Below are 24,410 nucleotides of genomic sequence, written 5' to 3'. Positions count from 1 at the left end.
CACACCACTCATGATTTTATAGACCTCTATCATATCCCCCCTTAGTCTCCTCTTTTCCAAGCTGAAAAGTCCCAGCCTCTTTAATCTCTCCTCATATGGGACCTGTTCAAACCCCTAATCATTTTAGTTGCACTTCTCTGAACCTTTTCTAATGCCAAGCTCCAGATACTGTTCAAATGCTTTATGAACAGAGTCAACAAGATTTAAGTGCAACTTGCTTTAGTTAGAAACCATCCCTCCATCTGCTCAGTGTCCCCCCTTGTGCTTCGGTCCCCCCATCACCACTGAAAGCCCATGAGCTTCTGTTGTGTCTTATGTGACGGCTAAATTAATATCACCCCACAGCTGGATGGAAGTTTTGAGACATCGACCCGTGGGGTGTGTACAGAGGTACCCTGGCCAGTCTCCCGCCCGTCTCCGGGGCTTGGGGCGCTGGGTAGGGAGTGCCGGGCTGGGGCTGCGGGGGGACCTGGGTTGGTACCATAAAACCAGAGACTACAGCAAAGCAGCCCCCGCTGGAGGGGAGAGATGGGGCTGCCCGGCCCCACCTGAGATCAACGACACTGTGCGGGGGAGCGGGGCAGGCAGGGTTGGCGGGTGGGCATGGATGGTGGCGGCAGGGCACGGGATGGGAGGCGCCCCAGGCTAGCAGGTGGGCATGGGCTGATGAGTGCATGGGAGATGGGTGAGGGGACATCAGGTGGGCACAGGGTGGGCAGCGGGGAGGGCAGGTGGGGGGGCAGTGCCAGAGGGTGGTGAGCTTGGCTCAGGCACGGAGACCCTGGGGAGACAGGCTCATGCCGGGCACGGGGTTGGGGAGGGCACCCTAGGGACACGGGCTGGGGGACACTCGGGGGGAGCCGTCCCCGCTGGGACGGGACCAAGCCCCGCAGTCTCCGGCAGGAAGCCCCCTGCGAGCCCCGCGGACTGGCCGGGCCGGGGCGGGGCGGCTGGCGCGGCCCGATAGCCGGGCAGGCGATAAAAGGCTCCGCTTCCAGCCGGCCGCTCGCTCGCTCCCCTGGCCAGGGCGCAGCGCAGCGCAGCGCTGCGCTCATGGGCAGCCTCCCCGGGGAGCCGGACGCCGCGCTGGCCCCGCCGCAGGACGGGCCCCGGAGCGCCCAGGAGCCGGGGGGCGCCCCCAAGAGGGCCTGTCAGCACCGGTAAGGGGCAGCGCGGGGCCGGGCGCCCCGAGCCGACGGGGATGGGCCGCTCCACGCCCGAGGCTCCGCTCGCCAGCTCGGGGGCAGCCCGGCAGGGGCGCCCTGGCTAACCGAGAGCCGCGCGCGGGGGTCCCGTGGGGAGGGGGGAAGGGGCTGGAGCCTGGCACCCCCCGGTGCAGAGCGCCCCCCCCCCCCGGGGCTGGCTAGCGACTCCCCAGCAAACCTGCCCCCCGCCCACCGCTTCATTCAAACAAGCCTTAAAAACCAAAGGAGCAGAGCGGGGTGGCACTGCCTGTCTGGGCCTGTCTGTGCCCTGCGCCCCTCCTGTCTCTTGCTGTCCCTGGTACAGCCGGGCCCTGCTCTCAGCTGGTCTCTAGGTGCTGCTGTAATGTCCAGGACTCTCCGAGCTGGATCTAGGTAACCCGACCTGAGCACCCAAGGGAGCGTGTGGATTGCCAGCAGTAGCTCTCTCAACACCCTGGGGGGTGCTGCGATCGGGAGCTGTGTCTGGCTTGGGTGGGCCGGGGGTGAACTCATGCCGGGCACAACGGAGGTCACTATAGTTATCCCTGTTGTGCTGGTGGGGAAACTGAGGCCCCGTGAGGGAAAGTGACTGCACGAGGCTGTTGGCAGAGCTGGGAATAAAACCCAGGTTACCAGGGCCTCAGGCCAGCGCTCTCTCCACTAGGCCATGCTGCCTGCCTTGTTGCTAATGATTTTAACCTCCCTTGGCCCAGGTGTAAGTGATGACACAAGGTGCAGCGTGAGCGCATCCAGCTCGGGCTTCCAGTCAGGACAGCTCAGCGAGAACAAGTCTCTCCATTCTTTAAAGCGCCCATCACTGTGGTATCTAGGCACCAGACCTGCTGTAGAAGCCACTGTATCTAGCTGCTCCCCAATCTGTGACCTCTTGAGACCCGTGAATTCCTCTAGCCCCTAGATCGCCAAGGCCTTTAAAGTAGGGTCAGTATCTCTGTTTAATTGATGGGAAACTGACACACAGAGTCACAGGATTTGCCCTAGGTTGGCTGGTGAGTCAATGGCAGAGCTGGGTACAAAGCGTTGCCTCTGAGGGCAGCAAAGAAGGGTTAAAATGCCCCAGACCCACAATCTGATCTGAGGACAGAGCAGATGCGCCTGGTGCAGCTGAGCCTCCTGGGCAGAGATCTGGGAGGGGGCAGATCTTGGGAGCGGGGGTAGAGGGGCTGGAGACCATTCCAAGAAGCGGGGGCCAAGAACAACCCAGCCTCTGGGCCCATGGACAGTTCTGTGACTGTCACCAGAGGGATCCAATCCTTCCCTCCCCAGGACTGAGCTCCCCAAGGGCATCCTGAGACACGGGGCCTGCTCCTGCTCCCGCTGAGTCACTGGGAGCTCAGCCATGGGCATCAGCTAGTGCCAGTGGGAGCTGATCTCCCACAAATTCCCTTGGGCACCCTAGATGCCAAGGCAGCCATTGCCTGAGCCCTCTGGGTCGTCTCTGTGGTGCATGCCCCATTTCCACATCAAAAGGCGTTTTTCTGCTCTAATAATTTGTATTGTCTCACGCTGGCCTTTATCGCCCATCTTAAAGGGCCAGTGCCCATACCGCTGCTTCCTCCAGGCCAGATCTTTCTTCCTTAGGTGCCCAAGAAATCTCCCCCGCCCTCCAGGATCAAACACAGACAGCAGAAGTGTGTGTGTGTGTGTGTGTGTGTCCAAAGCACCAGAGCAAAAGGAAATGTCCTGAGGGAGCTCTAGAGGGCTCAGACAGATGCCAAAGGGTTCCACATGCCTGGCAGGGCTCACCATGGCAAGGTCTGAGGAGCTGTCAGCCTAGCAGCCCCCAGATCAGGGGCACAATGTAGGCCAGTGGCTCACCTGTGTGCCTGAGGCATGGGAGACCTGGGTTTCCATTCCCGGCTCTGCTCGGGCTGCCGCTGCTATGTGCCTCAGTTTCCCCATCTGTAAAATGGGAGTTGGGGTGCTATTCCGACCCACTACAAGATCTGTGATTGAAAAGCACTGCATGATGGAAGTGGGGGGTGCAGCAAAGCAGGGATTCAGCCTGGTTCTGTGTGCAGGGCACAGTGTTTCCTCCTCATAGTGACAGCACCTCCTCCCTGGAAACAGAATTCTCCTGTTTCCCTCTGCCTCCTGACTGCATGGGAGGCTGCCCTCTCTGAGCGCAACCCGGCTTCGTTCCTCTGGGGAGTATGGGGAAGTGGGGGCTGTTTGAAAGAGGGTGATTCTCCGGGAGTTTTGCTGAAAGTTTTCTGCCCCCATCTCTGATGACAGCTACATTCTCAGCTAATAAAAAAGGACAGCAAAATCCAACCAGTAATCCTAAATATTTCTCTTCCACAGCTACCTATTGCAGCAAATCTCTGAGCGGGGGACTGAGGGGTGCAGGGGAATATAGTGAATGAAAGAGGGAAGGGGAACACACACGTGTAGGGCAGCATAGGGAGGTGTAAGTGGGAGAGGGAATTTGGGGTGGAAACTCCAGCAGTTTTGCCCTGCGCTGGTGAAACGAAGCCGCTGGAGACCTATCTGAACCGTTGTGTTCTGTCTCCTTTGTGCTGGCCTGCAGCACCATGTGGGTGAATCCGGCCATTAAAAGATGTATTTAAGAAAATGGTTTAAGGTTGATGCTTCATTTCTTCAAATCCTCCAAAATATCCCGCGGTAACGGTCAGGTTGGGTTTCTCGTTCAGTGTTTGCATGTGAAACTATCAGTGAAAAACGCTGAGTGCTTCAGTGCAGGGACTGTTCTTCATTGCTAGGTACAGAGCCTAGCACGGTGGGGTCTCCGTTTTAGTGGCAGCCTCTAGGGCAGGGGTGGGCAAACTACGGCCCTGTGGGCCACATCCGGCCTGCCAGCTGATTTAATCCAGCCCGCCAGCTCCTCCTGGGGAGCAGGGTCTGGGGCTTGCCCCGCTCCAGCTGGGGAGTGGGGTCGGGGGCCACTCCATGCACCGCTGCTTCCAGAACCAACAGCATGTCCTTCCTCCAGCTCCTATGTTCAGGGGTAGCCAGGGGGCTCTGCGTGCTGCCCCATCCACAGGTGCCACCCCTGCAGCTCTTATTGGCCAGGGATTGCGGCCAATGGGAGCTGCCTGTGCACAGGGCGGCACACAGAGCCGCCTGGCCGTGCCAGAGCCGGAGTGGGGACATGCTGCTGCTTCTGGGAGCTGCTTGAGGTAAAGTACTGCCCAGAGCCTGCACCCCTGACCCCCTCCCGTGCCCCTGCCTCAGCTTGATCCCCCCCTCCTGCCCTCTGAACCCCTCAGTCCCAGCCTGGAGCCCCCTCCTGTGCCCCAAGCCCCTCATCCCCAGCCCCACCCCAGAACCTGCACCCACAGCTGGAGCCTTCACACCCCACTGCACCCCAACCCTCTGCCCCAGCCCGGAGCCCCCTCCCACACCTTGAACCCCTCTTTTCTGGCCCCACCCCAGAGCCCTCACCCCCTCCTGAACCCCAACCCCAATTTCGTGAGCATTCATGGCCCGCCATACGATTTCCATCCCCAGATGTGGCCCTTGGGCCAAAAAGTTTGCCCACCCCTGCGCTAGGGGCTACAGAGAGTGAGAGGGGCATGGGGTTCTTTGCAAGAAACCAGCAGCCAGGCAGGACAGTGGAGGATCATGTTACAGAGCTATGTAATGAAGCTAAGCTATGTGGAATGGCCCAGTCAGCAGGTGGGCTAATGAGACCAAATTATCCAAGGCATAAGTGATAACCAGGTCAAAGCAAAGTTACTGGGAGAGACTGAGTTAACATGGCAAAGACTGGTGAAAACGTGTGTCCCCCAAAGCAAAGCATTCGGGTGGAAAAGAACTGAATTGCATCTCCTTCCAAACACTTCCCAAGGCCAAAAGGCAGACCAGGGAAGGGCAGAGACCAGCTTGATTTGCAATCCATGCAGAGGAGATTGTAATGCAATGCAGAGGGCTCCAGAAGAAGCCAAGGGTTTGTGCTTGCAACAAAAGCAAATATGTTGCAAGTGCATGTTGCTCTCTGTCCATATTGCAAAGAGAGAAAATCAAAATGTGTTAATGATTGGGCAGCCGGTGCGAAAGCAACGTGAGGTTCTGCAGCACGTTGGCTTGCGATGGAGGAAAGACGTGGACAAAGAATGGATTCCAAACCAGTTACTAGAACTGAGTCTGCATCTACTAACTCCTCAGTGAATGCCCTGTAGAAATAAAAACCTCAGCTAGCTGGTGGGGGGACCTTCCCCAGCGTGTAGCTAATGGGGGATATGTTGGGATGTTTCCAGTACTGCCAATGCAAAACGGACAAAAATGATGACGCCAGCCCCTAGAATCCTGAGATTGTCTTAAAAAATCATGAGATCGCGTGATTTTTTTTCTTTGCCTTCTGGCCTTTTAGCCTTTAGCGCGTGCTTGGTTTGCATTCCCCAGCTCTTCTTTGCAGTGGCGAGAGCTGGAAATTTGTTTTTAAATGCAAGTTGAGAGTCTTGTGATTCTGGGTTTGGGGGCTTTCAGACAAACACTAAAGACTGCGAGGCTGAATCCTGCATCTTGTCTGCCGGTTGGCGTGGGGGGTTGGGGTACGTAGGGGATCCTGAGCAGGCTGGGGTCTGTGCCCCTGTGCCAAGGAAATGCTGCTCTGAAGCAGTAGGCAGCCGTTTCATCACCTTGGCTTTGCTGCACTGGCCGCTGGGTGAGGCTGATAAGAGAGTTCAATGAATCACGTGTCCCAGCTGTTTGCAGAGAGAGCCCTGGAGATTGCGCAAGGCTCTGACGCATGATTGGGGTGCGGGGTGTCTCCCCCTGGTTTGGGGAGAGGGATGCTGGGAGTGGGTCACGTGACCTTTGGGTTTGTTCTTTTTCCCAGTATGCGGAGGGTGGCATGGGACCCTGTCCGCAGCAGGAGCCAGGTTGGACGATCCTTGTCGAAAGGGGCACTGGCTCGGCACCTCCAAGCCCTGCCGCACTGTATCCTCAAATGCTACTGAAGCCAATGGGTGTTTCACCACCCTCTGTCCCCTCACCAGCATCTGCGGCCTTGCGTGAGCTGGCTGGGTGGGGATGAGCTTCATGGCAGGATCCTGCCTCCCTGCAATGCCCATGGCAGCCCCCTCATGGCCTAGGTGGGTGTCTCGCTGCTCAGGACTCTGAGAAGAGCGACCTCACGCACCCTGTGGTCTCACACGTCCCTCACTGGCTTTCATTGGGCTGCAGGTCCCTGTTTGCTCCTCCGGTCCCAGTGCTGCCCACGAAGAGCCTAGCTCAGCAACAGCATCACCCCGCTTCTATGCGAGTGTTCATCCCGAGGGGTCCTGGGGCGTGCACCGCCCAGTTCAGGTCTTGTTTGGTGGGCCCCACATCAGTATTTGGCCCACGGCAAGTGATGGTTGCACTGCCATGCCAGGGCCCCTTCTCAGGCCCAGGGAATTGCTGGGTCTCAGTGGCCAGCTCAGGCCTTGGCCTCAGGCAGAGGCTGCTGATGGGGGAGCAGGCGATCACTGGGAATTGGACAGTTTTGTGTCCTTAACCAATGGAATCCACTTTAAAAACAATGAACGTTTGTAACAATGAAATGTTTCCTTTTGCTCTGTCTGTACAGCACCTGGCGCAGTGGGGCCGCAGTGCATAACCAGGGCTTATGGGTGCTACCAGAATATAAACAATGCTAATAAGTGACAGCAAGGATAAGCCGCACCTTCCTTCTCTAACAGCCTCATTGCTTGAGCTCAAGGAGAATCTCTGGGAGCAGTTAACAGTATTGGGCCTATGCCACGTAGGCGAACAGGTTACCTTCCATTAGCTGAAAGGAGATCTGCCTCTTACTTACACATGCCAGTCCTCTGTCAAGCCAGCCATCAAGAGATGAATGCTGCAGCTCCTCTTCTGCACATCCAGAAGGATCATAGGCAGAGAAGAGGCGAGGTCTGTGCTCTGCGTTCCCACAGCTATGACACCAATCTGCCCAGTAAAGCAACAATTACAATTCGTAGGGTTTTAGGACCAGAGTCTGGCCTCTTGCATAACCTAGGCCAGAGAACCTTGCAGAAGGAAATAACAGCCAGACTGGGTCAGACCAAGGGTCCATCTAGCCCAGTATCCTGTCTTCCGACAGTGGCCAATGCCAGGTGCCCCAGAGGGAATGAACAGAACAGGGAATCATCAAGTGATCCACCCCCTGTTGCCCAGGGGAGGGATAGCTCAGTGGTTTGAGCATTGGCTAAGCCCAGGGTTGTGAGTTGAATCCTTGAGGGGCTATTTAGGGATCTGGGGCAAAAGTCTGTCTGAGGATTGGTCCTGCTTTGAGCAGGGGGTTGGACTAGATACCTCCTGAGGTCCCTTCCAACTCTAATATTCTATTCCCAGCTTCTGGCAAACGGAGGGTAGGGACTTCATCCTGGCTAATAGCCAGGGGCGGCTCCAGGCACCAGCACGCCAAGCGAGCAGCAAGCAAGCCACAGGGGGTGCTCTGCCGGTCGCCGCGAGGGCGAAAGGCAGGTTGTCTTGGCGGCATGCTTGCGGAGGGTCCGCTGGTCCCGCGGCTTCGGTGGACCTCCCACAGACTGCCGCCGAATCCGCAGGACCGGGGACCTCCCGAAGGCAGCCTCCTTGCCGTGCTTGGGGCGGCAAAATACCTAGAGCCACCCCTGCTAATAGCCATTGCTGGACCTATCCTCCATGAAATCACACAATGATTCCTGCATCAAACCTATTACTTCTGTCTGAACTAGAGCATATCTTTAGACAGAGACTTCAAGTGATGGAGAATGCACCCAGGCAAATTGTTAAAAACGTGTGCTTTTTCTAGTCTGAATTAATCCAGCTTCAGTTTCCAGCACTTGAATTTCATTAGGATGTTTTCTGCTAGATTAAAGAGCCATCTGCTATCAGATCTTTTTCTCATGTAAGCACTTAGAGTGGGATTAAATCACCTCATAACCTTGCAAACTGATGGAGTGCAGTGACACTGAAAAGGATGTAGGAGTCCTGGTGGATAATCAGTTGGACTTGCGTTCTTGTTCAGAGGTACATGACCTTGCATTTGGCTATTTTAAAACCAAGGTTGTTCAAAGGAGCCCATTTTATTAAGTGATCCAGTACAGTCTGTTTTCAGAGTGGCAGCCGTGTTAGTCTGTATCAGCAAAAAGAACAAGAAGTACCTGTGGCACCTTAGAGACTAACAAATTTATTTGAGCATAAGCTTTCGTGGGCTAAAACCCACTTAATGCCTGTATAATCTGTATACAGTCTGTTTAATCTGTCCCCATCATTATTTACTGATCCACCAGTTTGTATCCTCTGTAAACTTTACAAGCCATGATTGTCTTCTTCTGGAACATTAATAAAGATTTTGAATTGCAGTGGGCCAAGAGCAGATGCCTATGGCATCCCCATTAGACAATTTCCTATTTACAATTACTTTTGAGATCTATCAATAAGCCAGTTTTTAATCTATTTAACATGGGCTGCATTGGTTCTCTCCAGTGCTAAAGTGTTTATATCAGAATGTCAAGTGGGACTTGGTTAAATATCTTACAAAGATAATCTATTCTACTGATACAGTGACCTTTATCAACCAAACCTGTGAACTCGTTTAAAAAATAGAAAAGCCCACAAGACTTATTTCTCATAAACCCATGTTGACTGGCATTAATTGTGTGCGTAATCCTTATTGATTGTATCCCTTAAAAAACTTTCCATGATTTTGCCAAGAATTGATGTCCGGCCATAAAAGGCATCAGCAGTGCCCACCCTGCCCTCCATGGAGCAGACATGCTCCTTTGCACTACTCACTAGCTCTCCGTCTGATCCTTTGCCCCTGCAGATCAGAGCCAAATGCGAAGTGAACACCTCCTCCACACGCCCAGGGGGAGAGGGGAAATCTGCAGAGTGAACAGGAAGCTTCCCCCAAACCCCGTTGTTTTCCATCAATGCCCAGCGCAGCTCGGCTCCTGTCGTGCTGGCGAGGAGGGTGGCGCGAGGGTTCATGGCCGCTGGCTGTGCAACCCTCTTGTGGCAGCAGCCATCGAAAGCTGGGATCTGGCAACAGCTTCCAGATATGCTGCCTTGGTTGCCTCTCACCCCTGGGCCTGTCCTCAAGCAGCTGCCTCTGGGGAGGGGCGTGTCTTCTGAACACCTTGTGGTGCAGGAGGCTCTGATTTAGGGCCCCCCCTCCTTTCTCCTTAGAGTGGCCTGATTCTTCCCTCTTCACGCCACCCTGCTCCCCATGAACACGTTGGTTGATTCCCTTCAACTCTGCTGGGAGCCAGAGACTGGGAACAGGGCTGGGAGCTGCTGGGTTTAAGGCACTTCCACTCTCCTCACTGGCCGGTGTTTAGCGCCTCAGGAAATTTTGGCGGGAACGCCTGCCCATGGGCCACCTGGAAATCATTTGATGCCAGGGTGGCGCCGCTGTGAGGGGCACAGACCCCAGGGCTGCCTCATCTCCCTCTACTGGGGTCAGGGCGGGAGCTGGGCCCCTTCCCCCAGAGGCAGCAGTCTGGCTAGGGTCCACTCTGCCTGGCTACAGAGCACGAGGCTATTCCAGCCCTGGCTCGTTAGCTCAGGCTGTAGTTGCTCCTGCTGTTCACTCCAGAGGCCCCAGGTCCATCAGCCCCCTGGCCCTGGGCTTCTCTGAGTCTCTAGGGCAGGTTCCAGCTGCCCACCCAGCTCCTTTATGCTGCCCTAAGGAAATCTGCCCCCGTGCAGCTGCTTCCCCCTACATCTCCTGGCGAAGGCAGTGGCTGGGGTGGCAGCTGCTCTAGTTGGATGTCAGGTTCCTGGTCCCTGGACCGTCCCCCTGTCCTGGGGCGCTGATGCTGGGTTTTCAAAGGGACTGAAGAGTGGAGGCTGCACCTGCCCTCCAAAGTCCATTAGCTGTTTTGGAAATCTCACGCCTCAATAACAACTCCCAGCTCTTATTGCCAGCAGCAGCATTCCCACCCTACGGATGGGGAAACTGAGGCACGGGGCAGTGATAGGATTTGCCCAAGGTCACTCAGCAGGCCCGTGGCAGAGCCAAGAATAATATCTAGGTCTCCTGAGCCCCAGTCTAGTGCTGTACCCGCTAGGCTAAACTGCCCAGCCCTCCTGCCAGGTGCAGGACGGGCTCCGGCCCTGGGGTTAGGTGACCCTTCTGTGGTGAGTTTGACCCTTGATGTCTCTGCTGGACTCGTTCAGTTGCTTCTCCCCAGATGATAGCTTTGGAGTGTTGCACCCTGCTGGGGTTCCCGGACACCAGCATTCCCCAAAGGGGCTGTGCTCCCCCTCCACAGTGCCAGTCCTGGCTCCCCCCGGCTGGTGGCTCCCCGGGCCAGCTCTTGTTCCTTCCCAAGAGCAGATCCTGTCTGTGCTGCAGGAGCTGTGGGAAGGGCTGGCTGCTCATGAGGCTAGGGGAGCCCATGGCAGCAAGCCTGTGTGCACAGGGTGGGTCTGAGTGGGGCAGGGCCGTGTTACCAGTCCCAGCATCCTGGCAGGCTGTGGGCAGGTGGGTGCAGAGAGGAGACTGTCTGTTTCTGTCAGTCACCAGCAGCTAAATCCCCCTGGCCTGGAGGTGAGGGAAGGACAAATGCAGGTCCCAGCTAATGTCCCCGTGATGGCAAACCCAGGGCCAGCCTGCCCGGAGCAGCGCTGGCGTGACCAAGCGCTCACCAGCATTCCCCTTCAAAGCCTCGGCCCAGCTCCCCTCCAGAGATACAGCCCAGCGGGACGGGTGGCGAACTTGGGGCAGGAGGCAGGGGGCAGGAACGTCTCTTTGGGGTGGCAAACTGTGGTTCTCCCAGGGGCTGCTTGAACAAAGGGGGGGTGAGCTGGAGGGGGTGCCAGGTGGGGGGTGTTGGTATTAAAGGAGGGCAGTGCCAGCTAGAAAGCGAGAGCCCTGGGGAAGCAGGGCTGCCCCCCATTCACCCTCTGCTGTCATTTTCCTTCCAGGATCTTTGTGAACCGCAGCCTGGCTCTGGAGAAGATCAGGTGCTTTGGCTTCGATATGGACTATACGCTGGCGAGTGAGTTCTGGGCCGGGAGGAGGGGTAGGGTTCCTATAGGCCTGGCCTGGCCCGTGAGGAGCTGGGTGGCACCATGGGATCCAGTCGATGGGCCCAGGAAGAATTCTGGGTAGGCACCAAGCTCACCTGCCTGGTCTGTGGTTTGGTCTGTGAGGTTCTGGCCTGTATCTGGGGTCCCAACAGTTTGGCCTGGTGGCTTCGCCACTGGTTCGGGGGTTCTGCTGGCTTCCCCTAGTTTGGTCCGGGGCCCAGGACTGTCTGTGGTGGCTGCCTGCTGAGCCCCCCGTCTTGTTCCCAGAAATCCGGAGTAACCATCCCCTCGGCCCCAGCGCAGCTCTGGATTCACACCAGGTTCTGGCCATCGGCTTGGATGGGAGCAGGGGCTAGATCCTAGTTAGTTCTAAGGCTGCCGCTGGCATATACCGGCTAGCTGGCCCCATATGGGCCATGCCCCAGTGGGGATGGGGCGCGAGTGCCAGGGGCTCCCCACATTCCAAAGGCAGGCTCCATTTGCCTGCCCCAGCGGGGCTCGTGCTGGTTACGCTGTCTGCAGCATACCAGTGCTGTAACCCCTCCCCCGGGGTGTCCCTACAGCCTGGGGTCTTTGCGGGAGGCAGCCCTGGGCCCTATTCCCTTGGTCTGGGGGGGAGGGTTCCCCCCGCCGGCTGCTGGAGCTCTGGCTTGTGCTCCTCTTCTCTTCCCTCCCCCCGCCCGCAGTGTACAAGTCCCCAGACTACGAGGAGTTGGCCTTCGAGCTGCTGCTGGACTGGCTGGTCTCCATTGGGTACCCCCACGAGATCCTGAAGTACCAGTATGACCCGACCTTCCCCACCAGGTGAGCGCTGCCCCCCGCCCCCAGCCGCTCCGGGCTGTCCCCTAGCGAGCCCCACCGACTGCTTGGGGGGGGGGCAGTGATGCTTCAAAGTGCCCCTCCTTCCCCAGTGCACCAGGCTCGTGGTGTCTGAACACCCCCAGGTCAAAGGGGTTTGGTTTACACCACTTGGTGGCTATTTGCCCCCTTGGATCTGAGAGTCAAGCCGGGCTCCCTGGGTATCGTCCTCTGGAGTGAATGGCCAGGGGCTGTGTTGCTCAGTGCCCAGGAGCTCCAGTCGGGGGGAGTTTCCCTTGTTCATGGAGAAGGGGAGATGGGGGAACCTCCATTGTTCCCAGGGGGCTTGGGCCCTGTCCATTGCCACCCTGCCTTGTCACTCACCCCCATGCCAAGCGGGGGCCTGTTGCTGCCATTCCAAGTTGGCACCCCCATGCCCAGGTGTAAACACAAGGCACAGGACACGATGGGTTGGGCCCAATTGGTCCCAGGTCTAAACCCAGTGACACTAGTGGGGTGACACCAATGCGGACAGAAGACGCTGTTTTGGTGGCGCCGTTCAGCCAAGGGCCTGAGTGGTTTCCTGAGGCCTGTGGAGTCAGTCAAGCCACCAGGTGACGAGGGACAGGCAAGGGGGGGCTGTCATTGCCCCCCCCCAGGTCACAGCGCTTCAGAACCCAAGGCCCTGCCGCTCAGACACTGCCACGCCAGCGGAGCCCAGCCCCCTGCTTCGGACACAGCTCTGCTGCTGGGACTGAATTCCCCTGCGTGGAGGGTTGGCGGGCTGGCGCCGGGAGGTTATAGCAGCTCCTAGAGCTGGTTGCTCTCTGAACGGGGCTCCCCCCGCCCCCGGACACTCTCCTCTCCCCCCTGTAGGGGCTTGGTGTTTGACGCTCAGTACGGGAACCTGCTGAAGGTTGACTCCCATGGGAACCTGCTGGTCTGCGCCCACGGCTTCCGCTTCCTCAAGGGGTAGGTGCCTTCGCTGCTCCTCTTGCCAGCCCAGCAGGCTGGCTGGTGCGGGCACAGCCCTGGGGTGGGGCGGGAGCCCCGGGAGACTCTGGAGCAACCCCCCGTGCCTGGCGGAGCTCTTCCCGTGCTGAGTCCATGGGCTCCCGAGTGCAGATACGTGGCAGTTTTTCCCTCCTGTGTCTCCCTATCCCATCGGGACCCCGGGCTCCTCTGACCTCCTCCCTCCCCTTGAGTCCAGGGGAAGCAGCAGACTGGGCCCTGATCCTGCTGAGGGCTGAGTGCCCGCTGGGCATAGTGACCTGTGGGGTGGCGAGGGCATTCGGCCCCTTGGCATTGCCAGTGCAGCCTCAGGCTCTGCGTATCCTCCACTGCCACCCACCAACTCCCTCCCCACGACCCCTGTGCTGTCCAGAGGCGTCTGCCTTGCAACGGCCCCTATTAGATTTCCTCCTATTGTGGACACTTGATCCCAGGGCTGAATTGTCCTGCTGCGCTGGGCCAGGCCCCTGCTGGATAAAAGCTATTCCTGGCCAGGCTCCTGAGGCAGCTGCTCGGTCCTGCCACCCGGTGCAGAGGGATTAGCGCGCATGCCCTGCAGTTAAGGGAAGGCTGGGGGGCAGGGGAGGGCAATGAGGGACGACCCAGCACTCAGCTGCATGTCTAGGAGCTGGAGTGAGACCAGGGGCGCTGTCAAGACAGCAGCATTTGGGCCTCCTCTCCCCTCCCAGGAGCCGCATGACGGAGGCTGCTGGGCACAGACAGGCCTTTGGGTTCCTTCTCGGGCTCTCTTGCTCTCAGCCTGCACTGCCCAGTGTCTGCTGGTGGGTACCTGGCCTGGCTGCACAGCGGGGCCCTACGAGTGCCAGGAATCAGCCCTGCCCAGGGAGGGGGCTGGGAACCAAATGCACCTGTTGCCCCCGGGTGGTTTGTTCGCTCCTTGCCCTTGTCTCCGTTGCTCCTGCGTCAGAGGGGGAGGGGGACAGCAGGGCGGGTGGCATTGGGGAGGGTGTTGCCGGCTCAAAGAGCCCAAGGCAGAGCAACAGTAGGGTTCGTTGCCCGGTGTGCGTCGCACTAATTATCACACCAGGGTGGAGAAGCAAAACCAGGTTTATTTAAGCCCAAATAGGTGCCAGGGAGAAAAGCATTCTCAAATCCTGCACCCCGATGCAAGCAGTTTTCCTCTCTTTATACAGAACTTCAGCTACGCATTCCCATTACCCCCACACTCCTCCTCTCCCCCCACCTTTCATTCCCATGCAGCAAATACACTTTGCAATAGCAATCACATGAAGCAGTTAAGTCATACTTGGCAAAAAACCACCTTAGCTCGTTAGCAACTTTTCTGTGATCAGTTATCTGTACTTTCCCACCGTGGGGGCTACGTTCTCATGCATATAACTTTAATTACAGCACCTTCTTTCCGCCTATCTTATTTAATATTGGCTACATCTAGTATCAAGCAACCTTACCACTGCAGTAATTAGCACATAACACAAAAGGTTACAAAAGTTTAGTAAGGCTAACAAAAGCACTTTACATAAAGGTACTTTGGGTCACATAGGCCCAAAGTCACAACTTTGGTTTACTCAGGCCTAGTGGCACCAACAATCCCCCCCTTTGAGAATACTCAACAAACTTTTGGTGAGTTTTCTCAAACTTTAAAAACAAAAAACAATGAAGCTTTACAGATATATGTACAACTGCTCTTTTGAGCTTAGTTACCCCCAACCCAAGAATGAATGCATGGACAAAAGAGTGGAATGTTCATTTAACAACTAAGGGATTGGGGCACTGACTATAAATCAGGTAGGTATACCAAGTGGTTTAATTTCCCAGATGTCTCGGTGAATAATTCAGTCCCATATGCATCCTCCCCATGGATCCAGCAGGATTCGGTATGTGGAAGCCACACCCACCCTAACCGGTCCATATGCTTGGAAGGAGCACTGTAAATGTACACACTTCCATTCAGAAAGTGTCCAAGTATGTCTCCATGACCACAGATCAGATGGTACTCCTGATGTGTCTGTAAGGGCAGTGGGTCAAATCTGGTGCTCAAGATCACTCTGAATGGCCATCAGCTGGTCATTCAGGAAATCCTGAATTTCTAAACATACTAGATCCCACTGCAATACCTTCCCAGCCTCAGTGATATTCAATACCATCTCTGTCAGTAACTTCTGGGTTATAGAACTAAGGGTGGAAATGACATGTAACTCACCAACTCCAGCCTGTACTTGGGTTAGCTGAACTTCAGAAATAAGGCTAGTGGCCCTTTCTGGTCGGCCCAATTTCTTATCATGTTTTTGGCCTTTAAGAATATTCCAAATGGCTGTTACACTGTTAGCCCCAGCCCACAGGGATCTGCCCAATTCCCTCTTTTTCCAGAGGAAATAACCCAGGCTCTTTGTTGTGCTAATCTAATGGCAGCCCCTTGTGAGCAATCTGGGTATGTAAAAGTGATCTGAAAACTGAATAAAGGCAATGTCATTTAAAATCCAATTAGGGAGGGCAATACATACTGAAGGATTTATCCAAAACACAGGGCACAGCCTGTAGAATAAACCCCAAAATCCAATTAATACCACATTCCCAAACATGGGTCCCACAAGTTTCTTCCTGCCAGTGTGTAATTCTTTGTTTCTTCACCAGGGTCAGTTCTCAATGTCCTTTCTGATCAGGAATTCCTGGACTTTGGCAATGTCAGTGGAGTGAGTGTTTCTTCTTCTTTCCCAAAACAATTGTGGTTTAGCATCCTACAGGGGAGAGGTTTCCAGCACATATCACCCTGTAATAGCTGTGCTTTTTCTAGAAAAGTCTAAAGGCACAGTTGGTCTGTCAGTGGACAAGGGAGCTTTTTCCCTGCTGTCCAGAAGCACAGTAGAACTAGAAGAAAGAATAGGCTAATCATCAATAGGAAAATTCTTCTGATGTGGAGGGGTGGAGGGGTCTTTTTGCAGTGAGAATCCTGGGTCCAAGCAGTCAGTCTTTGGCACTTCACAGCAGTGTTGGTAGACAGCAGGACTTGGAAAGGGCCTTTCCAGCGTGGAGCCAAGGCAGTCTTTTGTTGATGGATCTTTATGTAGACCCAGTCTTCTGGTTCCTAGGAGTGGTAGGGCTGCTAGGATCTTTGGGTTGTTTCTTCTTTACCTGTGAGAAAAAAACCTAACACATTGCATTAGTGTCTTTGCAGATTTTACATCTGCTTGGGTATATTCAAGCCCCCCCTTTTCTTGGTTGTTTGCTCACAGCTAAAACTTGGCTGTGTCCTTGAACGGAGTCAGTGTCTTATTTTGAAACTGAGTATGTTAACTATTTACTTTCTCAGTTAACTCATTTTTTTTTCCTTTTTGGCTTCTTTTTTTAACCTACAAAGGAAACTTTTACTTATACACCTTTTGTTAACAATAAACACATACACAGTACATTAGTCTTATTTAATGTATGCCACATATACCCTTTCACTAAAATAACCTTATTACAGAGCTTTAGAACAACAGGCCAGGACAAGCACACCCACTTTGATGAGTTCACTCAATACAACGTCTAGTCCAATAGCTTTCCACCATCCCCAGCCCTCTGGCTAGAAGTCTGAGGTAGCCAGAAGGATCCCATGTACAATATGGGGAGTGGGTTAACTTTCCATGTCCTTGCTTTCAAAGACTGTTAGTATGCAAATTTTAATAACCACTTTAAATTAAAAGATTTGGCTAATAAAGTTTCTTTCTCTTACTTAAGAAAATGTATTAGACTTTAGTATATCACATTTTTCTGATATATTCAAACACTTTGTATTTTAAATAAAACAAAACAAGTATCTGCATTTCAATTTAACACTGCCACTTGATTTTAAATTAGACCATCCCATAAAAAATATTAAACACAACATAGACAGAACATAGAACACAAAACATAATTGTTACTCTGTCAGTAAATGCATGATATGTTGAATGCTGTTCAGCTGGCATTAGTTTTCTCTTTGATTATCTGAAAGACAGAAACAAAAGTCTACCCCTTCTGGGCAGTCAATCATTACTTAAAATATACAAATACTCTTGTTAATTTAGGAGAATTACCCCATATTGTCTTGTATGTGTTTTATAGGCAGCCCCTGTTTTAGTGGCTCCTATCTTATTAGTTAGATAATTTGCATTAATACAGATGCTTGCTGGCTCACTTTTTACTTGTAACTCCTGCTTGTAAACACTGAAAGAAAACATCATCACTCACAGTGCTCTTAGAGCCTAATACAATTTTAATTACATAGCAGTGGATACATTCTTCAGCTAATTTAACAAAATTGTTCATAGCCAAATGATTGCAATCTAATAATTTCTTTGCCTGAATTTATTTACAAACATTTCAAAGACACCAAGAACTTTTTACTTTAGTACGTTTACAAAGTTCAACTGCTGTTCCCTCCAGCAACTATAGAGTTAACTTTTCACTGTGCCTTAAATCACTTGCTTGTCCTTTCAACAACCACTTACCAACTCGGATCACCATTCCAAATATTCTTCTGAGTATTCGAACCCACATGCGTATACTTACTTACTCTGTTTTTGTTTTTGTTTTTTTCACTACACCCTAAAAGTTTCCAACCTGTTCTCCAAGCTCTCTGTCTGTTGCCTGGCCGCCTGGGCCCGATCCTTTTTTTTTTTTTTTCTGTACTTAACATAGTCTGTACTGATTTTTGACCTTGTACACAGAGCAGCTTTCTCCTTATCTCTGGGGTTAGCCGAGTTTCAAATTAACCCGTTCCTAGACAAATTGCTCACACTGTGTCAGAGGCTTTTCTTTGTGATTAAAAACTCCTCTGAGATATATGATCTTATTTAGATTGAAGATACCTTCTAATGGGCATTGTTTAGATAGATTTTCACGCGTGTAAAGATTCCAATTCTCTAAATACCTGCAGGTTTCAGGACCATAATGTACGTACATGTAACATACTGGGGTACCCTTAGGGGGTGAGGTAAAAATGTTTAGACTGTCCCTCCCCCATTTTCCACTTACACACACACAGAGGGTGCCCTGTCCCCGCTAGCAGCACATAAACTATGGATCTTTCCCTACAGGGCACTTACACAGGAGAGACACTCACACTGGTATACACACACACACACACATACACCAAGACCATTATTTCCTATTACCACGATGCATTTTATCTTGCTGCACAGTCAATAAATTCAAATGGCATGAACCCAGCAGAGACAGACATTCCCACGGACAGTTCTCCTCCCAGTGCAGCTCTGGGGCATATGATGAGGGATTTTTTACAAGAGCTCTACATACAAACAGCTTCAGAAGCTACCTGTTTGCTGACAAAACAGGAGTAATTGAAGGATCGTGTTGTAATTAAGTGATCCTTCCGGTGGCCACCTTTCCTGGCTCTCTAGCTGATACTGAGGCCAGTCTACTGTACAGAACCTTTTCAGTTTACTCTTAGCCAATGGATCTGATTCAAACACTCTCCAATTCATCAGAATGCATTCTAAGGGTGTACACCATACCCTGCCTGTACTCTGTTCCTGCCCCATACCTATGGGAAGACACTGGGCGTCCCCAGGTCTTAACAGGCAAACAAAAGGTTAACAGCACTGGACTGTTCCTACCTTATTCACGAGACCGGTTCCCCACCGTCGCCCGCAGCTGCTTCTCCACTATCTGAGCGCGTTGCACCGTTGTGTCCTCCAAGGTCAGCCTGACGCGTCTCTGCCGAGACCCCCGGTAAAGGCACCGGTGCGCGCTAGGCGTCGGCTCTGACCATCGTCCACCGGCCATTGGAGGAGTCCGGGCAAGGCACAATTTTGCCTCGAGCCCACCCAGGGACGCCAAAACTGTTGCCGGCTCAAAGAGCCCAAGGCGGAGCAACAGTAGGGTTCGTTGCCCGGTGTGCGTCGCACTAATTATCACACCAGGGTGGAGAAGCAAAACCAGGTTTATTTAAGCCCAAATAGGTGCCAGGGAGAAAAGCATTCTCAAATCCTGCCCCCGATACAAGCAGTTTTTTATTTTTATACAGAACTTCAGCTACGCATTCCCATTACCCCCACACTCCTCCTCTCCCCCCACCTTTCATTCCCATGCAGCAAATACACTTTGCAATAGCAATCACATGAAGCAGTTAAGTCATACTTGGCAAAAAACCACCTTAGCTCGTTAGCAACTTTTCTGTGATCAGTTATCTGTACTTTCCCACCGTGGGGGCTACGTTCTCATGCATATAACTTTAATTACAGCACCTTCTTTCCGCCTATCTTATTTAATATTGGCTACATCTAGTATCAAGCAACCTTACCACTGCAGTAATTAGCACATAACACAAAAGGTTACAAAAGTTTAGTAAGGCTAACAAAAGCACTTTACATAAAGGTACTTTGGGTCACATAGGCCCAAAGTCACAACTTTGGTTTACTCAGGCCTAGTGGCACCAACAAGGGCATGGAGGACCCTGGAGCTGGCTTCCTGGTTTGCTGCTTTGGGGGAGAGGAGAAAGGGCCTTGCAGGGGTCGGTCTCCCCCCTGCGTCTGGCACTGACCATGCTGGAAGGGTCTGACTCAGGCACTGTGGGCTGCAATGGATCCCGTCCCTGACAAACCCACCTGCTCTGACCTCTCCAGAGATGCTAGGCCCACCCCCAGGTCCTTCCCCTGGCAGCGCAACTGGAGGGGGACCCTGCTGTACAAAACCTAGTGAAGGTATTTCTGGGGCCCCCGTCACCTTGGCCTCTGAACACCCCAGGCTTTAATGCATTTATCCTCACCCAGCCCTGGGAGGCAGGGCAGGGCTGGTCTCCCATTGGACAGAGGGAAAACGGAGGCACAGAGCACCCAAGTGACTTTGCCTCGTCTCCCAGCCCAGCCCCTAACCAGTGGGCCATCCTTGCGCTCCTGGGATTGCTGCCAGTGCCCTGATCCTGGGCATAACGACAGGCTGGCAGCCTGCAAATTGCTCCCAGGAGGTAGGGGGGGCACCAGGTTGGGGCGGAGGGATGTCTCCAGCCTGCTGTCATGGTTCTGAATAAAGTGCAACAACACCAGCCTGCTGCCGGCCCAGCACTTCCTCTTTATAAACACGGCCTTTTCCAGCGTCCCGGGGCTGCGCCTGCCCTGCAGCCTGGCACTCATCCCTGGAGGAGCTGCGTGGCAGAGCCACATGCTCCCAGATGGGCGGCTGTGCCCCACAAGGATCTGTCTCTGCCCAGGCGGGGGCCTGGGGCGGTGCAGCAGCTGGGCACAACGGGCCCAGCAGTTCCATTGCTTGCCAGGCAGGGGATATTTTTAGCCAGCGTGTTTTCTTTCCAACCAGACGCAGGACCAGGGGTGATTGTTACTTTCCATCCCCACGGCCTGAGTGACTGGGCAGCTGTGAGCACAGCTGAGCCACCGGCTTTGGGGGGCAATGGAAACATGCAGGAGATTTAGGGAAACATGTAGGAATGTGGTGTATATCCCTCCCCCCCCCCGGGCGCTCCGGGGAGACATTCCAGGGAAGGGCATGGGGAAGGTCGTCCCCTTCCTGGAAAGGGAGGAAGCCTCATGCTGAGGGACTCACGTTGCGCTGGGTTTATCTGGAAAACGCCCGAGGTTTGGGCAGTGCAGCTCGGGACAAAAGGCCCAGTCGGGGAGCACCATCTCAGGGGCCTGGCTGAGCCCGGCCGGCCATGGGGCTAGATCTCTGGATGGGGGCAGAAGTGCTGGTCCCCCAGGGGGCAGGCAGCAGGTCGAGAATCAGACCAGATGCAAGTAGGATTTGGGGAGGTGGGGTCCTTTGGTGGGAAAGGGGCCAGCGAATGGCCTGCATTGTAGCGTATAAATAGTGCAGCCCTGCGTGCCCTCGCTGATCATCCTGGGGCACCCCGTCAGCTGGTGGGGGGCACGGTGTCAGTGTCAATGGGGCAGGGGGGGATGCTGTCAGCGTTGATTGGGGTGCAGGGGGGTGTCCCATTTTCATGCTTTATAGCAGGGGTGGGCAAACTTTTTGGCCCGAGGGCCACACCTGGGGATGGAAATCGTATGGCGGGCCATGAATGCTCACAGAATTGGGGTTTGGGTTTCAGGAGGGGGTGAGGGCTCTGGGGTGGGGCCAGAAAAGAGGAGTTCAGGGTGCAGGCTTGGGCTCCGGGCTGGGGCAGAGGGTTGGGGTGTGGGGGAGGCGTTTAGGGTGGAGGAGGGGGATCAGGGCTGGGGCAGGGGCACAGGAGCGGGTCGGGGTGCAGGCTCTGGGCTGTGCTTACCTCAAGCAGCTACCAGAAGCAGCAGCGTGTCCCCCCTCCAGCTCTGGCATGGCCAGGTGGCTCTGCGTGCAGCCCCGTGCACAGGTGCTGCCCCTGCAGCTCCCATTTGCTGCTGTTCATGGCCAATGGGAGCTGCAGGGATGGTTCCTGCAGACGGGGCAGTGTGCGGAGCCTCCTGTCTGCCCCTAAACGTAGGAGCCGTAGGGGGGACATGCTGCTGCTTCCAGGAGCCATGGTGCATGGAGTGGCCCCCGACCCTGCTCCCCAGCTGGAGCCCCAGGGCTGGGTTAAATTGGCTAGCGAGCCGGGTGTGGCCTGCGGGCCATAGTTTGCCCACCCCTCCTTTATAACATAGTTTTTGTTCTCTTTGCCGTGCAGGAGCAGCCAATCAATGCTCTTGGCCTGTGACCGCTGGGCTCCTTGTGGGGAGCTGGGTGGGCATTGCAGACTGGCCGGCTCCCTGCTGTGGGTGCTGCTGGGATGTCGCACGGGGCCATGCAGACAAGCACGTGGCTTAGGGGGGATGCAGCTGGCTCTTCGCGGTGCTCTGTGTGTGCAGAGGACACCTGCTCCAGCCACCCGGGAGCTGGCCTATGCAGGGCAGGAGGCCTGGACTTAGGGTGCCAGCTTGTGGTAACACTGGGTATTGCAGGCTGGCAGCTAGAGAGAACCCCAGGGTCGTCTGTGTCCAGCAGCCTCTGTGGGAAAATCCCTGCAGGATTCATCACTGCTGAGCTCTGCCTCTGCTCTTCCCTCTCTGGCAGCTCTGCCCTGGCCCTCACTCAGCCAGTGCCCCCCCCAGCCCCTCACACGGGTTTGTCTCCCCCTCCAGGGCTGAGATCTGGAATTATTACCCCAACAAGTTCATTCAGCGGGACGATATGAAGCGATTTCACATTCTCAACACGCTCTTCAACCTCACAGGTACGCAGGGCTACGGCCTCCCCCCCCCCCCCCCCCCGTGCAGGGGGCATCGCTGCTGTAAAATTCACCCCCCTTTTCCCCTGGGGCCCCCCTCACTCACCAGGATCCTCGCCTCTCTCTGGTACCTGTCTGCCCTCCAGTATCTGAGCATCTCACCCGAATGCGTTTACTACCCCCCCCCCAATTGTGCCAGGGCCATGCAGGTGACAGCTGGGATCGGAGGCCCAGAGAGGCTAAGTGACTGGCCCAGGGGGGTCTGTGGCAGAGCAGGGCTTGAACCCATGTCATAGGCTAGTGGCTGTATGCCTGGGCCACACCCGCAGCTCCCAGGGCCCCTCTCCCAGAGCCTGCTGTCTCTGAGGCAGCTGCCTTGCTGACCTGCCCTCCCTTTCCCTTGGCAGAGACCTATCTCTACGCCTGCCTGGTGGATTTCTTTACCAACTGCTCCAGATACGTCAAGTGAGAGCCCCTGCCTCGCGGCACGCTGAGGATTTGAGGCGTGTGTTGGGGGGCGTCCTGCTGATCCCTGCGCTCAGCAGCCTGGCTGGGTCCTGCCATCTCCGCAGCAGGCTGGGAAAGCTCCAGACGCTCTGCCAAAGACCGGCTGGGTTTGGCTCTGAGTGGAGCTTTCCTTGGGACTTGGGATGGTGTCCCCAGGGCCAGGGAGGCTGGCAGGTTTGGGAGGTTCAACGTCCCTGCTGATTGCCAGAGCGAGAGCCCTGGGGCCTGGCAGTAGCAGATGCCAGGTGGCCAGTGGGCAAGCTGTCATGCCACCCTGCTTCCCCCCTGCCCGACAGGCAGCCCAATCTTCTCCCACTGATCCTCCGGTCCACCTGGGTGCCTGTGTCTGAGACGAACCCCCAAAACTCCCAACCCCCGGGGCTGCTGTGGGAAGTGCCTGGCTGCTCTGGGGCCTGGCAGGGGCACACACCAGCCCTGGGTTTCCCTTTGCTGGGTGTGGTGGGGAAGAAGCATTTTGCTCGCAGGGGAACTGTCTGTCTGGGGGGCCTGGGGCAGCAATTCCCCCCTTCCCTGGGGCATCTAGGAGCGCCTTGGCTGCCATCCCAGCTGCACCTCCCCCTGCCCCACTCAAAGTCCCCCAGCCCAGTGCCCCTCTCCGTTCCTCACTGACCATTTTCTCTCCTCACTTTCCCAGCTGTGACACGGGCTACAAACACGGCAACCTCTTCATGTCATTCCGCAGCATCTTCCAGGATGTGCGCGAGGCCATGGACCACGTGCATCTCTCGGTCGGTCGGTCGCTGCCTGGGAACCCCTCGGTGGGCTGGGAGGCCTGGTCTGCATTGGGAAGCTTGCACTGGAATCAGTTTAAAATCCCAGTGTAAACCCACCAAAACCGGTTCCAAGCAGGCTTAGCCAATGTAACATGGCAAGTTACTGCCGTGGGCTACAGCTGCTTGCTCCCGTCTGTAGCTGGGGTGTGTGGGGGTGACATGAGGTTTGATCTTGGTGACACCAGGACATGGTCTCCAGTCCAGACAGTGCCCCAGGCAGCGTGGGGCTTGCCGGTGTTTGTGCGGAGGATGCTGGAGCGCATGTGAGGGTGGGGGGGTCCCGATTGGCTCTTTGAGCCAAGTCAGAGGCACTGTGTGCCCGCATGGGAGGCTGACGCCCAGCCAGGGGCGGCTCTACCGTTTTGGCCGCCCCAAGCAGTCATGCGCGGGAGGCGCCCCAAGCCGCGGGAGCAGCGGACCTCCCGCGGGCATGACTGCAGAGGGTCCGCTGGTGTCGCGTGGCTCGGCTGGACCCCCCGCGGCTGCGGACGGTTCGCGGATCCCGCGGCTCCGCTTGAGCTGCCGCAGTCATGCCTGCGGGAGGTCCAGCCGAGCCGCGGGACGAGCGCCCCCTCCGCAGTCATGCCTGCGGCAGGTCCGGTCGTCCCGGGGCTCCGGTGGACCTCCCGCAGGCATGACTGCGGCAGGTCCGCCGGCGCAGCCTGCCGCCCCCTAGATTTCGCCGCCCTAGGCACCAGCTTGTTTTGCTGGTGCCTAGAGCCGCCCCTGCGCCCAGCCCAGGAAAACTGGCAGCTCAGCTGTGTGATCCCCCCGCAATGGACAGGCTGGGCCCCGGGATGCACAGACCCCACCAGCAGCGCCCTCCCCAGGACGCTCTGCTCCCCGTGCAGATGGGACCGGTTTGAGGGGGCTCCCAGTGGCTTTGCCAGGGGAGGTGATTCCCTGATGGAACCGGCTCAGCCACGGGGAGGAGCCCGTCTGGCTCACCTGGCCAGGCTGCTGCCTCTGGCCCATGGGCTCCAGCTGTGGGTTTGGGCGCAGCCCGGTTCA

At 55.5% G+C, this 24,410-nt stretch overlaps 1 protein-coding gene across 3 annotated transcripts in view; it reads left to right on the top strand.

Moving 5' to 3' along the window:
* The first annotated feature begins 1,028 nt into the window (after positions 1-1,028).
* The window catches only part of LOC120399064 (cytosolic purine 5'-nucleotidase-like), a 35,750-nt gene continuing 12,368 nt past the window's right edge, over positions 1,029-24,410 (top strand). For 2 of the 3 annotated variants that reach the window (XM_039526949.1, XM_039526947.1), the window contains exons 1-7: positions 1,029-1,160; positions 11,064-11,137; positions 11,855-11,972; positions 12,843-12,938; positions 22,013-22,104; positions 22,506-22,563; positions 23,261-23,384. In XM_039526949.1, the coding sequence (XP_039382883.1) occupies positions 1,054-1,160; positions 11,064-11,137; positions 11,855-11,972; positions 12,843-12,938; positions 22,013-22,104; positions 22,506-22,563; positions 23,261-23,384 (669 nt within the window). In that variant the 5' untranslated portion in view covers positions 1,029-1,053. The remainder of the gene's footprint in view (positions 1,161-11,063; positions 11,138-11,854; positions 11,973-12,842; positions 12,939-22,012; positions 22,105-22,505; positions 22,564-23,260; positions 23,385-24,410) is intronic. The other variant, XM_039526948.1, reaches the window with a different exon arrangement.

Source organism: Mauremys reevesii, linkage group 2, assembly GCF_016161935.1.
Source record: "Mauremys reevesii isolate NIE-2019 linkage group 2, ASM1616193v1, whole genome shotgun sequence".
Taxonomy (NCBI): Eukaryota; Metazoa; Chordata; order Testudines; family Geoemydidae; genus Mauremys; species Mauremys reevesii.
This window is presented reverse-complemented; position numbering and strand designations above follow the sequence as displayed.